The sequence below is a fragment of the Rattus rattus genome, chromosome 1 (assembly GCF_011064425.1).
Source record: "Rattus rattus isolate New Zealand chromosome 1, Rrattus_CSIRO_v1, whole genome shotgun sequence".
Lineage (NCBI taxonomy): Eukaryota > Metazoa > Chordata > Mammalia > Rodentia > Muridae > Rattus > Rattus rattus.
Window position 1 is genome coordinate 56,049,833 of NC_046154.1, and position 13,746 is coordinate 56,063,578.

Sequence of the window (13,746 nt, forward strand, 5' to 3'; positions counted from 1 at the left end):
CATTGGTTGCTGCCTGGTTATTAGAATATTTGTAACTTTACGAAGTTCTTCATGTGATGGTGCCTTTATTGCCTAGGTTTGACCCTGACTCTGCGGATGCCACGCCATATTAACTACAGAGAGAAGTGGGTAGTAAACAAACCGCTGACTTCAGAGGAAAGGCTTTGGGCCTACCTGGTTTTTCTATGGCTTGTACAGTGTCCTTTCTCAGATTATCCAGTCTTTCTCCGATTTCCTCTGCTTCCATACTCAAATTAGTTTCTGGTTTCAGGGATCCAGTTAGTTCTGGCACTTCAGGTGGTTCTGCAACAGCTTCTGAAATAGGAGTTGTGGCTTAAATCATCAGTCCTGTGGGGGTGGGGTAGGGACCACAACCAAAAGACCTTGTTCCACTCCCACTTGCCCTTCCCAGGCCCTCGCTGCATGCAACTCCTTTATACTAAAGTGATCTGTGTGGTACTTAGTCACAAAAATAGCCCGACAGTATTCAAAGAATGAGGAAGTACAGAAAATGAAAGTGAAAAGCAAGGTTAAAGATGACAAAACAGGGAGAGATGTTTTTACTGAAGCTTTAGAAAAGAAAAGAACCAAGGAAGCAACAACCAGAGGCTGTACGTTCTTGCTGTGGTGGACAGGTATTACGCAACATAAGCAAATAGGCCCGTGCGGACAGCCACTCAAGCAACCTCAGAGACGGGGGTGGGAGGACTCCCCTAGGCACAGATGGGGTCCCCCTTTTTCCTCAGCTGAAGCAAATGAAGGTCAGCACAATCACTAAGTGTCTCTTCAACAGAAGAAAGGCTGCACAAGCGACATTTTAGGGTTTCAGTTTAAAAAATAATTCCCATCATTTGAAAAGAATCTTAAAGATTTTAATATATCATTTTTAGTATGTACAAGTGTTTCTGCCTTCATGTATGTATATAATCAAGTGTGGGCCTTCTGACTTCAGAAGACGGAAGGGGGTGTCAAATCCCTTAGAACTACAGTTATGAATGTTCATGAACTGTCATGTGGGTGCTGCAAACCAAATCTGCACCCTCTGTAAGAGCAGCACGAGTTTTAATCACTGTGCCATCTCTCCCGCTCTTTGTAAAAGAATTTTTATTAAAAGTACAAAGTGTAGCCTTAGAGAAAACAACCCCACTTGGGGCCACAGAGTCCAGGCAGGAAAAAACCCAAGATAATTCCACCCTGGCACTACCGGGACTGGCACTTAGGGAGCTAGCCTGAGACAACCACCAGTCCAGTGCCAGGAAGGCTCGGGCAGGCAGACCACACCCAAGATGACCCCTGCCCAGCGCCACACTGCAGAGGCAGGGAAGAGCACTCCTGAGAGCATTCCTGAGACACCCCCAGATACCAAGAGACCCTGGGTGCCACCAGGAGGAGCAAGTGAATGGTAGAGAAATGGAAGAGAAAGGGAAGCAGAAGGATGTGAGCACAATAAAGAGAGACAGAACTAGAAAATCAGGGGTAGTGAGGAACAACCTGATAAGAGTAGCCAGTGATGCCACCTAAGATCATGGTGACATTCTGCCCTGAGGCACCACTGAGGGCCACGTCTGGGTCCATGGCCCTGTGGCAGCAGGAGTCTGTTTCTAGGTGGATATCCCTGGTCTGGGCATCCACCCAGGACCATGTTAATGACTGAGGACTGTGAAAAACCGGCTGATCCCCCACCTGGACATCATGGGAGAGCTGGCCCTGAGGGGTGTGAGAGCAGGAAAGCTGACCCCTCCCATCGCCCAGAAAGCACAGTAGAGCTGGCAACTGCAAGAGTTGTGGGTGAGCATAGTATGAGTGTAGGAGAGATGGCCCTCCCACCCATCTCTTGTGCAGCGACATGGATGAGGAAAAGATGACCTCCTTCCCTACCCAAGCCCCTCCCCTCTTACCACCTGCAGCAGGCAGGGGAGCTGGCCCCAAGGTCATCAGAGCAGAAGAGCTGGCCCTGCCCCTCACCAGCTACAGAATCCAGGATAGCAGACACTGCAACTTGCCAGGGCAACACAGGGGAGTTGACACTGGCATTGGGCCAGTGACTCATTGCAACGAACATTTACAAGCAAAGAAGTATGAACAAAAGGGTATACTGTGGGACACACTGTGACACACTACAGCTTCCACAATGAGATTTGTTTTCCCTTTTGGGGGAGAGGCTGCAAGGGTGGAGGGCAGATATGAGGGGACAGGGAAATGAGTGAGATTGGGGTACATGATTTGAAATTCACGAAGACCAATAAAAAGTTTTTTAAAAAGGCTGCAAGGAAACAATCAAGTTCAGGTTGTGGCATTTTAGTATCAAACATTAATCCCTCCAGAACAGAAGGAAAAAGCACAGAGCAGGGATAAGCCTTCTACATTCAGAAGCCACAGAATCACCACACATGGAATACACGGCTTAGGAAGGACTTCAAGGGAGGAGTCAAAGGAATAGAAAGTGAAAATACAAACGACACTTTACAGCACCTGGGAAATGTATATGTGTGAGTGTGTCAGTCCGTCTGAAAACGTGCACATACAATCTGTGTGTTGGCGTGCACGCACACAGAGGCTAGACGAGGACTACAAGTGTCCTTCTGCATCTCTCTTCACCTTACTCTTTTGAGATAAAATTTCTCGAGAAACCTAAACTAGGCTGGCAGTCATGAAACTCCAGCCATCCAAAGTATCCAATATTAAATATTACTATTACTTCTCTTGGTTATAATATTATGACTATTTAAGAAAACATCCTTATCTTTGGGATTGCTACACTACTCACTCTAAAGTGGTTCAGAAGAAATATGGGAAGATGGCAACTGTCAGACATAAGTGAAGGTGAGTGGGTGTTCACTTTGCTCTGTTCCTTTTTCTATATGCTTGAAATGTTTTAACACAGAGAGCTCAAACGTACAACCAATTAAACTCCGGTGACGGTAACATGAGACTTTAAAACCACTCACAGAGTATTTTTTAGATCATTAATCAACTGACACCATAAATAAATGCATACGCAGCAAGCACTAGGATAAGAAATGTCTATCATTAATTGAAGCATTATTTATTTATAATAACCAAGACAGGGACACAGCTTCAGCGAACACTTAGCATAAATACATAAATGAAATGCACATACACAAACAATAAATGTTATTGATCCTTTAAAAGGAAATCTAATCAGTTGCTAGGCATGGATGAATGTGGAGGATGCTATGTGAAATAAAATTAGCTCAGTAGAAAAGGACAAATACTTCATGACGCTACCCTTTTGTGTTTTCTGCAGAGTCAAACTCAAAGAAACAGTAAAATGACAGCCACCAAGGAAGAAAGACTCAAGTTAGCGACGTGAAGTTTCAGTCACAAACCTCAGGGAAGTCCTACAGATAGGCTGGTCAACAATGTACACACACAGCACAGAGAACACCCCACAACAATTGTGAAGTTAATCTTTTGTTGGTTTTCTTTGGTTTGGTTTGGTTGTTCCATGACAAGATCTCTCTGCATAACCCTGTCTGTCCTGGAACTCACTATGTAGACCTTGCTGGCCTCAGACTCCACAAAGATCCACCTGCCTCTGCCCCCTGGGAGTTGGGATTAAAGGTGTGTTCCACCATGGCTAGCTTCATTTCCTTTTTAAGACAGGATCCCACTATGTAACCTTGCTGGTCTAGAGCTTGCTATACAGACCATGCTGGCCTTGAACTCATAAGTGATCCACCTGCCTCTGAGTGCTAAGAACAAATGTGGGCCACACGCAGTGTAAAGATTACTCTATGCTGTTAACATGATGGGGTTTAGAATGACTAAGAAAGGAATCTCTAGCCAAGTGGTGGTGGTGCCATGCCTTTAATGCCAACACTCGGGAAGCAGAAGCAGGCAGATCTCCATCATGTGTTGCAGGCTAGGCTGGCCCACAGAGAAAACCCTTTACCAAAAACCAAAGAAAAGGAAAAAAAAAAAGGACTCTCTGGTTTTCATGCGGGATGACTGAGAATGTCCCCTTCCTTCCTTTCTGAAACTGTTTCTTGGTGTGTATTTGGTCATGGCAGTGAGAAAAGCAACTAGTACAATGTTTTTTCTTTTGAGATTTAATGTGTATGAGTGATCTGACTGCATGCACATATGTGCGCTGTGTGCCTGCCTGGTGCCCAGAGGTCAGAAAAGAACACATTGATGCCTTGGAACTTGAGTTTGTTTGTTTACCTTCTGAGATAATGCCTCACTACTTCACCATGACTGGTTATGGTTATGACTTGCTATGTAGACCAGGATGGACTCAAACTTACAGAGACTTGCTGACCTCTGTCCCCTGAGTGTTCAGATTAAAGATGTGCATCACTATGCCTGGTGAAACCAGAGTAAAAAATAGTTTCTTTTTTAATGGCAAATTAGAGGGGCTGGAGAGGTGGCTTAGTAGTTTAGAGCACTGCCTGCTCTTCCAGAGGACCTGGGCTTCATTTCTCACATGACTGTAACTCCAGTTCCAAGGCATCTGATGCCCTCCATAGGCACCTGGCACATACGCGATGCACAGACATACATGCAAACAAAAATACTCACACAAAGAAAATAAAAATAATTGGTTTTAATTATAGGATGCCAATCAGAGCTCCTGAGAAAGGAAGGAGAATGCTAAGAACACAGCAATGTGACTGTGTACCTGAAAGACCCACATACTGTCCCGCAAGCTGACTCAGCTGGTAAAGGCACTTACTGCCAAAGCTGATGGCCTTAGTTCAGTTTCCAGAACCAATGTGGTGGGAAGAGAAAACTGTCCCCCAAAAGATGTCCTCTGATAACCAAAAAGTTATGCTTTTATGCAATAAAGATCTGTTATTTTATAACAACAAATACTAACAGCAAACATTATTTTTAACAAAAGTGTTGTTGATAAAAATTTGTTTTACTTTCTCACTGTACTCCAAGGCAAACCGAGAGACAACTAGAGGAAAGCTCGTCGGTAAGGGACTCTGAGGTCTCAAGCTTAAGAAATGTCAAGGGAGAAGGCAAATGAAGGGTCCTGGATCAAAAGTGCTTTCTCTCCATTTAGAGCTCTGGGCTCACTCAGTCAGTGCTCGCCTCCTGTCATCTGGGTTGGTGCACTGCAGCCAGCGGGGAAAGGCCTCTGGAGCAGACGGTTGGCTCACCTGTCCACTACTGCATTACATGAGATATGTGCAGTTTCCAACTCAAACTCCCAGACCAATCTCCCGACTCCATGGAGAAGAGAGGGACAGGGGCATTAATTACCTCTGCTTGAAGGTTGTTCAAATGGAGAAGCAGATAAAGATGTTTTCCTTCGAACTAGGGTCAGGTGCACCACCTGCCCTGCGTTCCTCAGTACTTCAACAACGTCCTGATTGGCAAAACCCTGAATATTCACACCATCCACCTACGAGATCAAGAGACAGAGCACAGTGCAAGTAAAGTGCCACCATTTTTGTTCGGGATTTTTAAAGAACATCTCACTATGTAATGCAGAGAGGCCAACTCAACAGATAGCACAAGCTGGCCTCAGATTCACAGTACTCTCCTGCCTCAGCCTCTTGGATTAGAAGTTGAGCTATCGATCCACCATGCCGCTCAGTTACCTCCAACTTTTAATTCTGGCAGTGCTGAATAAAATGGGGTAACTAATTTTACTCCCCCAAATACTGCATATTAGACTAGAAAGTAGCTTGAATAAGATAAAAAAAAAAAAAAAAACAGCTTGGCTGACAAACTTATATTGTTTATTAAAACATAAATTTGATCTTATAATCTTATATTCTTAAGTCACACACTTTAAGTATCAGCCTGACAGAGGCAAAGGGATTTAATTTATAATGATAGTCAAAATTTTAAAAATTTAAAAATCTGTAAAATCTGGTTAATTCTTACACATTATTCACAAAATATAACAAAAAGTAATTACTAATATTGAAGTGTTATCCCTGTGTGGAATTATTCTGTGATATTTTCCACAGAAACACACTCATTTCCCATCTAGTCTTCTAGTGTTCTGAAAAATCTATGTGCAAGAAGCCAGCCAGACCAGACCATGGCTTTCAACTTCCTCCTAACTTTCCACAAAGCATGCACTCCTCCAGACCCCACGAATCATCGAAGGACATTGCCAAAAGCCAGTACTCCTTAGATGGACTCTGATCATCATCCGGTTCTGTGTAAGTCAGTGTGGAACATGTGTCTGACATGGACAGAGAGCAAAGCACAGAGATATTTACTGCTAAAAGGGGAGACTATTTTAGCTGGCAAAAGGTTATACTCTCAAATACATAAAGTATTTCAATTTTTGGTAGACTCAAATTATTCTAAGTAGAAAAAGCAGCAAGAAGAACTGGTAAATAGATTCTTCACTGTATGTAAAATGGGTAAATGCCCAGACTCTTAAAGAGTGTTTCCCAGGGGATATAAAACATCTTTCAGATACATTTCCACGCATACATTTATTTATTTAAGTAAATGTACAATTTTTTCTATAAATATGTTTAGAGGACTATTTCTTGTTTGACTAGAAAAAAAATCATGAAAACCCTAAATCAATGTGATTTCGCTGCACTAATAATAAGTTGATTTTTTAAAAACTTATGAGCTAGGAAGGTGGAGCACACCTTTCATCTCAGCCCTTGAGAGGCAGAGGCAGGTGGGTCTCTAAGCTCAAGGACAGCCTGGTCTACATACTGAGTTCTAGACCAGCCAAGGCTATACAGTGAGACCCTGTCTCAAAATACATATAAAAGCCTACACTAAAACAAACAACAAATCCTATAAAATTAGACTAAGCCATCCCATCTTCTTCTCTAGCATATGATAGAAGACAAACGTTTCTCCAACCTGTGTCAAAGGTACACTAGCGAGTCATTACTTACAGCCACAATTTTATCGTTCACTTGAATTTGGCCATTGTGGTATGCAGCGCTGCCTGGGATTATACTTTTCACATAAATCCCTGAAGCTTCCCCTGAAGGTGCACAGACACAGAAAAGGGAAGAAAGCTAAAATTAGGACCTGATTGCAAAATTCTATCAAGAGGTTAATTAGCTAAAGAGGCTGACTAGAGACTTCATAAACACTATTTTGAACACATGCAGGGAAATTGATGGGTTGTTTCAAACTGTCACCATCACAAGTGACCTGAATTAAAAGTGAGTTGACTGATGACTACCCTGCTGGAAAAATAATCAGTAATGAAACCTCGAAGAATGCCTGTCTCTCTAAGCTGGGACTCTGCAGGGCCAGATGAACCCTGGTCGATGTCTGCTCACACTGCTGACTCAGCGGAGAGCGCATCATTTTTCACTAGCCTCAGGACAAGACTCACACGTATTTTTACCTATATTTAGTTCAGTGCTCATGCATGTCATCCAGATAAAAAGAAAGCACATGTGGCCTTTCAAAAAGCTAGAACTGGAGCAGGGAGGTGGCCTGGCAATCTGAGTTCAATGATAGGAGCACACATGAAGGTGGGAAGAACCAACTCCACAAAGTGGCCCCCGACCTCTACATGGGAGGTCCACAGGCACTCGCACCCCTGGACATATATAATAACCATTTTTAAAAGTAGAATGAGGTCAGCAACGTTAACAATGCTTACACTGTAAAATTAAATATTTAATCACAAGAAGCTACAAAAATGATAACCATATAAAAAGTACATTCCCAAGAGAAAGAACTACAAGGGAAATGGAGAGACTAAAAGACTACCTCTTAGTGATTTTTATTAAGTTCCCAATGTCAGAATAACAACACACAACACATCCTGAATGACATCCCAGGTGTTCAATAACAGGAAAATACTTTTCAATATCACCTCCTCATCATTCCTTCTACAAGGCCTGACCCAGGCGGCCACTGCACCCGTGGAGTGCTCTCCCGAGTCTCGGTCTCTCATTACGTCTTCCCTATCTAACCCCTCCCTTCTCATTAGCAGCTCTAATGCTTCTTCCTGAATTTTCCTGTCAACTCCAATCTGTCACTGCCATGCCACGGCAGATGCTTGCTTCTCCACTAAAACGCGTATTTTCCGTTATCTTTAAGCAGTAAAATGTTCTTATATTTCAGTTACACTCCCTGAACAGACTTTTTTGTTTGTTTGTTTTAGTTTCTGAGATGAAGGTTCCCTGTGTTGCCCAGGATGGCCTCACACTTGTGAGCTCAAGAGACCATCCACTCAGTGCTACGGTGACATTACAGGAGCAGGCCACCACTCCACATCAACCCCCATCAAAAACCCAACAACAAACACAGCAGAGTACAGGTTGTTCAGTACATGGTTTAAAGCCTGCTGACTTTCAAATGTCTCATTTCTTAACTCACTTGCTCATCCTCCCCAAAATACCCAAGCCCACAAGGGTTTTCAGGGTAAATAAGCAAAAAGCTCCTTTCTGCACTCAGTAACACAAACATTAATTTTTCTCTCATTCACTGACTTCTGCCTAGGCACTGGGCCATGTGTTTAGGAACTCAGCCACAAGCCCTGTAACCAGGCAGAAGATAGGGGTAATGACTCATGGTTGGTGCGACATTAGCTTTTATGTTTAAACTCAGCTTTTAAAGGACTTATTTAAATGCTGATCCTGAAAAAATGCATAGAAGAATCAGAATTTTGGACTTAGATATTTCATTAGGCTAAAGTAGCACAGAGTGGTTGGATGTGAGTTTCCTCCAGGCCTGTGAATACTCTTAACCTCTCCACCTGCTCCGTGCATGATGACAATTTCCTTTTAAGCAATTAACACTATACTCACTACTTTTCAGAAAAACTAAACTACTTCATAACAAAATTTTCATGTAACTACCAAATATTTTGTAAAGGTCTACTTTTATTTAACCTAAGAGTTCTTTGATAACCAAGAAGTTACTACCAACTTTCAGGTAACGAGTGAAAAAATTTTCTTCATATACTTGAATCATGTATTCTCACACCAAATTCCCCTTATATAAAAGGAAAAAAAGGGTCTAATAAAATATTTATTCCATCTTATTTTTCTCATGATTAAACACAAAATAATACATCTTGAGCATTTACAATATACTGGATATGCAGTGATCAATTTACTTTGTCCCTGACATAATACTGTATAATATGTTAACAGTCACATAGTATTCAAAACAGAACTATTTTAGAAGCAAAGGAAAGTGAAGTGTAAATGGTACAAAACGGACTGAACATTAAGTTCCTTTGGTGCTGACCATAAGGCCAGCTGTTAACCCACTGAGACAAAATGTGGCTCTACTCACTGGGAAGTAACTGCTTGCTATTATAGATTCATGGTTTTATTGTGAGTTTTAAATTAAAGTCTGCAGGTACTTAATTTTATTATGTAGAAACCTTAACATCCTTTATAATTATCCCAAATATGACGTGGAAATGATTCATTTTACCTGGATGAGCTGTTCCAACATAGCCAACAATTCTAATCCCAAGACTCTGTCCATCTTTTTTGACAAGTTCAACATTGTAAGTCTCAAAAGGAGAACTCTCCTGTAGGGAAATGACACGGGTCTGGTCACATTCTCAGTTGCACGACTCTATAGATAGTCAATCTATGCAGCCAGCTTGCTATATTTGTTCTGTGACAAACTGAACTTGAGATGGTTCCCATGATTCCTGATCCCTGGACCTATCCCTGTGCTTATAAAATTACATGACAAAGGGGAGATCATTCAAGTGAGCCTAATCTAATACAGGACCCTCCTAAAAGCAGAGTTTTCTCCTGCTGGTAACAGAAAGGGCAAAGAAAAACATTTTAAAGAGAGGAGATCAACTTGTAGTTTGAAGGTGGAGTGGTCGTACAAAAAAGATGGGAACAAGGGGAACCATAAGGGTCCCTTGAAAGATGTTCTGGCTGGAGGCCAACAAAGAAAAGGCCGCTGGCCTACAACAAAGAACTGCATTCTTCCACCGACCTGAACAGGCTCACAAGCCCAGACGTCAAGAACAGAGCCCAGAGGAACCAGTACCTTCACTTGCCCTTACAGGAAGCTAAGCAGGAAACCCAGCCAAGCCCATGCTGAATTCTGACCTACAGACTGCAAACTAAACAAAGGCACTGCTTCAGCTGCTAAATGTTTAACACTTGTGACACTAGAAAGTTAACACAGTCATTTAGAAAAACCTCAGACTGCATTTCCTGAAAGAATCATAAGCCTAACAAAAAAATTTAGAAGCCAAGGGGAAAGCTAGGTATTATATATAATACTTTTTCAATTCCACGCATCAGCATCAGAAACTAAACAATAGATAGAGTACAGTCCCATATATCACAGAGCCTCATGGCCCTTCGATGGATGAGAAGACTTCAGTGAGGTAGAGAAATGTAGAGAACACAAATCGGTTATCACTACAACCTGGAGAAATTAAACAAACTTTTTTTCTATCATAGATAGAAAACTCTTGTTCAAACGGCTCCCAGTAGGGACAGGAAATAAGTTTTCAGAAGGCCTAAGTGATACCTCTGAAGACAGATGTTAGCCTTACATTTGTTATTGACAGAGACTTTCTCTTCCTGCTTTACTCATGGAGAAGAGAAGACAGGGAAGGGAATGGAAAGATGGTTCAGTCAGTAAAGCAACTGCTATGCAAGTGTGAGGAATGAATTCATAGCCCTAGTGCCAGATGTCAAAAGTAATCTCAACTCTGGGGAGACAGACACAGGACCCCAGGGGATTGCTGGCATCCGTTCTTATTGAAATAGCAGGTCTTCAACTGTGAGATTCTGTCTCAAAAATAAGGTGGAGAGAGATGAGGAAGACAATGATGTCTGGCTTCAATGCACATCACACACACACACACACACACACACACACACACACACACACACACACCACACCCAGAGAGAGAGAGAGAGAGAGAGAGAGAGAGAGAGAGAGAGAGAGAGAGGTCTAATAGTCATACAAGCTCTCCTCTGCTTCGCAGATGCCCACTGATGTGGGACTCAGCTACCGTGGTCACCCATCTGAGGGAAATTCTTATCTTGCACTGAATCATAGGTAGCACATGATGTAAGAAGAATGGTTTCTATACTCACAGAACCAAGGGTCCTTGTGTCTACAACAGGGAGGGCAACAGGTAAGGATGCAGGTGTTGGAGGTGTTACTGCAATTTCACCAACAGGGTCTCTGGCCACCAGCATCCTCACTGAATTCCCACAATTTCTTAGCACTTGAGCAACTTGTTCACTGGTCATTCCTTGCACATTTGTACTACCAATCTTCAAGATGTGATCCCCTGTCTGTAGTCTTCCATCCTTTAATCCAAGAAAGAAAAACAGAATTACTCAGAGAAATCAACAAATTAACTTAACTACTTAATAAAAATATATCAGACTTTCAATTCTGGCAAAATGACTGACAAAGCCAGTTGAAATGCTGGACAAACATAACATTTCTAATGATCTACTCAGCTGGCAAAAGATAAGGTAATTCCTTGCAGAGTAACAAAATATCGAAGGGCCCAAAATCAAGTAAGGTACCAGAACTCTAAAATGAACATTTGCCCAAGGGTTTTAATTTATGCCTAATAGCTTTGCTCCAAAGTATAATGACTGTGAATGCAAGGAAAAGATCGAGCTTCCAGAAGGAAGGTCAGAATGAAAGGTTCCAGCATAAAGCTGAGGACCTCCTAAGGCCAAAATGGTAAGCAGTATGGCTGGGGAACAAAAAGTTGGCAGCAGAGCTAAGAAAGCAAGGATGAGCAGTTGCGGGACAGACAGATGTGAGAGTCATTTCCAAGCAAAGTGAGCAAAGGGAATGACATCACCCGATATCAGCTGTTCTCAGGCCTCTCCAGTTCCTCTGCTTGAAATGGACCAGAGGAAGAGCAGCGGGGGCTCTAACAGCGACCTCACATCAGTAGCATGGACAAGGCTAGCAGTTTCAAATTGGGAAGGGAGAGTTACGTGTATTCTCCAAGAGCTGTCAACTGGATTGACTGATAACTTCCACACGGGGTGTCAAGGAAGCGAGAAGGAAGCAGAGCCCAACATTTTATCCAAAGCCACTAGAAAAGAACAGACATACTGGGAAGCGAGCTAAAGCACACTGAAGACTGGCAGGTGAGTAGGACTAGAAACCTAGGTGAGACCTGGAGATGAACAGTCTAACTGCCCATCAACACCAGTGGGCATAATCAGTAGACAGCTGGGGCTCAGGAGAGAAATCAAAAGCACACACGCAAATCTGAGCACATGAGCGCTGCATGAGAGGTGGTCAGAGTCTTGATTCTGGGTGAGCTTTGGGCAAGTGCATCTGAAGCTGGATAATAAATAGATTGTTAGCTACGATTATTCTTTTAAATGTATACATTTTTGTGCATACATTGCACCACAGAAAAGTTTGATATAATTCATAAAAATATGTGCAAGTTAAAATTATTTAGAGTCCCCTCGTTGTGAAAATTATGAAACAGCCAATCCATTTGCATTTTACATAAGTTTGTTTCAACAATAAATCTGAATACTATGCAATTACCTTTACTACTGTATATTAGAGATACCAAAATGCTGACAATGATGGTCTAAAAAAATATACATCCCTACAAAGTACATTAAAATAGCTTCTACGGCCAACTGTGGTAGTATTTGTATATGATCCAAGCTATGGAAGCAGAAGACAGCCTGACTCACATAGAAAATATGACACCAGCCTACACTAACTATATAGTGAGACTCTTTTTTCCCCAGAAAACCAATAAGAAAGTCAGCAGTGGTGGCACAGGTCTTTCGTCCCAGCCCTTGGGAGGTAGAGACAGGTGGATCTCTGACTTTAAGACCAGCATGGTCTAAAGAGTGCGTCTGAGGACAGCCAGGACAATATGAGAAACCTTGTCTAGAAAAACAAAATAAACAAACAAAATGAAATAAAAATTGAAACAGAAGGAGAAAAAAAGAGAAAAGTAAGGAAAGAATTAGTTAATTCAATCTTGTTCAAAGACTAATTTAAATTTAAAACAAGAAAATTAAGGTTTAAAAGATTGTCTGGGAGCTAGAGAAATGGTTTAGCAGTTAAGAGTACTGACTGCTCTTCCAGAGGTCCTGAGTTCAAATCCCAGCAACCACATGGTGGCTCACAACCATCTGTAATGGGATTCGATGCCCTCTTCTGGTGTGTCTGAAGACAGCTACAGTGTACTTATATATAATAAATCTTAAAAAAAAAAAAAAAAAAAGACTGTCTGGCCTAGCTTGGTCGTGACTATCTTAAACCCTGGCATTTGGGAGGCAGAGACAGGAGAATGTCTGAATTCAAGGCCAATCTGCTCTACAGAGAGAGGCCCAGGCCAATTCTATACAATGAGGAGCTGTGTCTCAACAAAAGAAAAAAAAAGATGACTGATCTAACCAGGTTCAAAGAGCTTGTAAGCAGCAATACCAAAGTTCCATCCAAATCTGGCTGGCTGGCTGGCTGGCCGTGGCAGTACAGGCCTGTAATCCCAGCACACGGGAGGCAGAGGAAAGAAACTTTGGTGTACAGGGTCAGCATGGGCTAAATAGCAAGTTCTAAGTGCCTGACGGGCTTAGGAGAGAAATTCCAATCCAGTTGTCCTCTGATATACACAGCAGGTTGCTCTCTAATACACAAAGGATGCTAACACATAAGATGGTTATTATTTACCTATTCGCCAAAAAACTGTCTATCACCATCAAACGCCTTTAGTGGGGTGAATGTAAGAAACGATTTGCAAGTTGGAGTGCAAACAGCTTGAGCATAGAGCAGTGAGTGCTGGAGAGTTTGTTCTGGGTGCTGTAATCGTGCTTCCAG

The 13,746-nt window shown here is 42.2% G+C and overlaps 1 protein-coding gene across 3 annotated transcripts in view; it reads right to left on the reverse strand.

Annotated features, from left to right (window-relative positions):
• Patj (PATJ crumbs cell polarity complex component) overlaps window positions 1–13,746 on the reverse strand; it is a 273,878-nt gene that overhangs the window by 244,987 nt on the left and 15,145 nt on the right. For all 3 annotated transcript variants that reach the window (XM_032901821.1, XM_032901815.1, XM_032901812.1), the window contains exons 7-11: window positions 11,016–11,234; window positions 9,370–9,469; window positions 6,855–6,946; window positions 5,236–5,377; window positions 175–315 (exon numbers count right to left, since the gene is read on the reverse strand). In XM_032901821.1, the coding sequence (XP_032757712.1) occupies window positions 175–315; window positions 5,236–5,377; window positions 6,855–6,946; window positions 9,370–9,469; window positions 11,016–11,234 (694 nt within the window). The remainder of the gene's footprint in view (window positions 1–174; window positions 316–5,235; window positions 5,378–6,854; window positions 6,947–9,369; window positions 9,470–11,015; window positions 11,235–13,746) is intronic.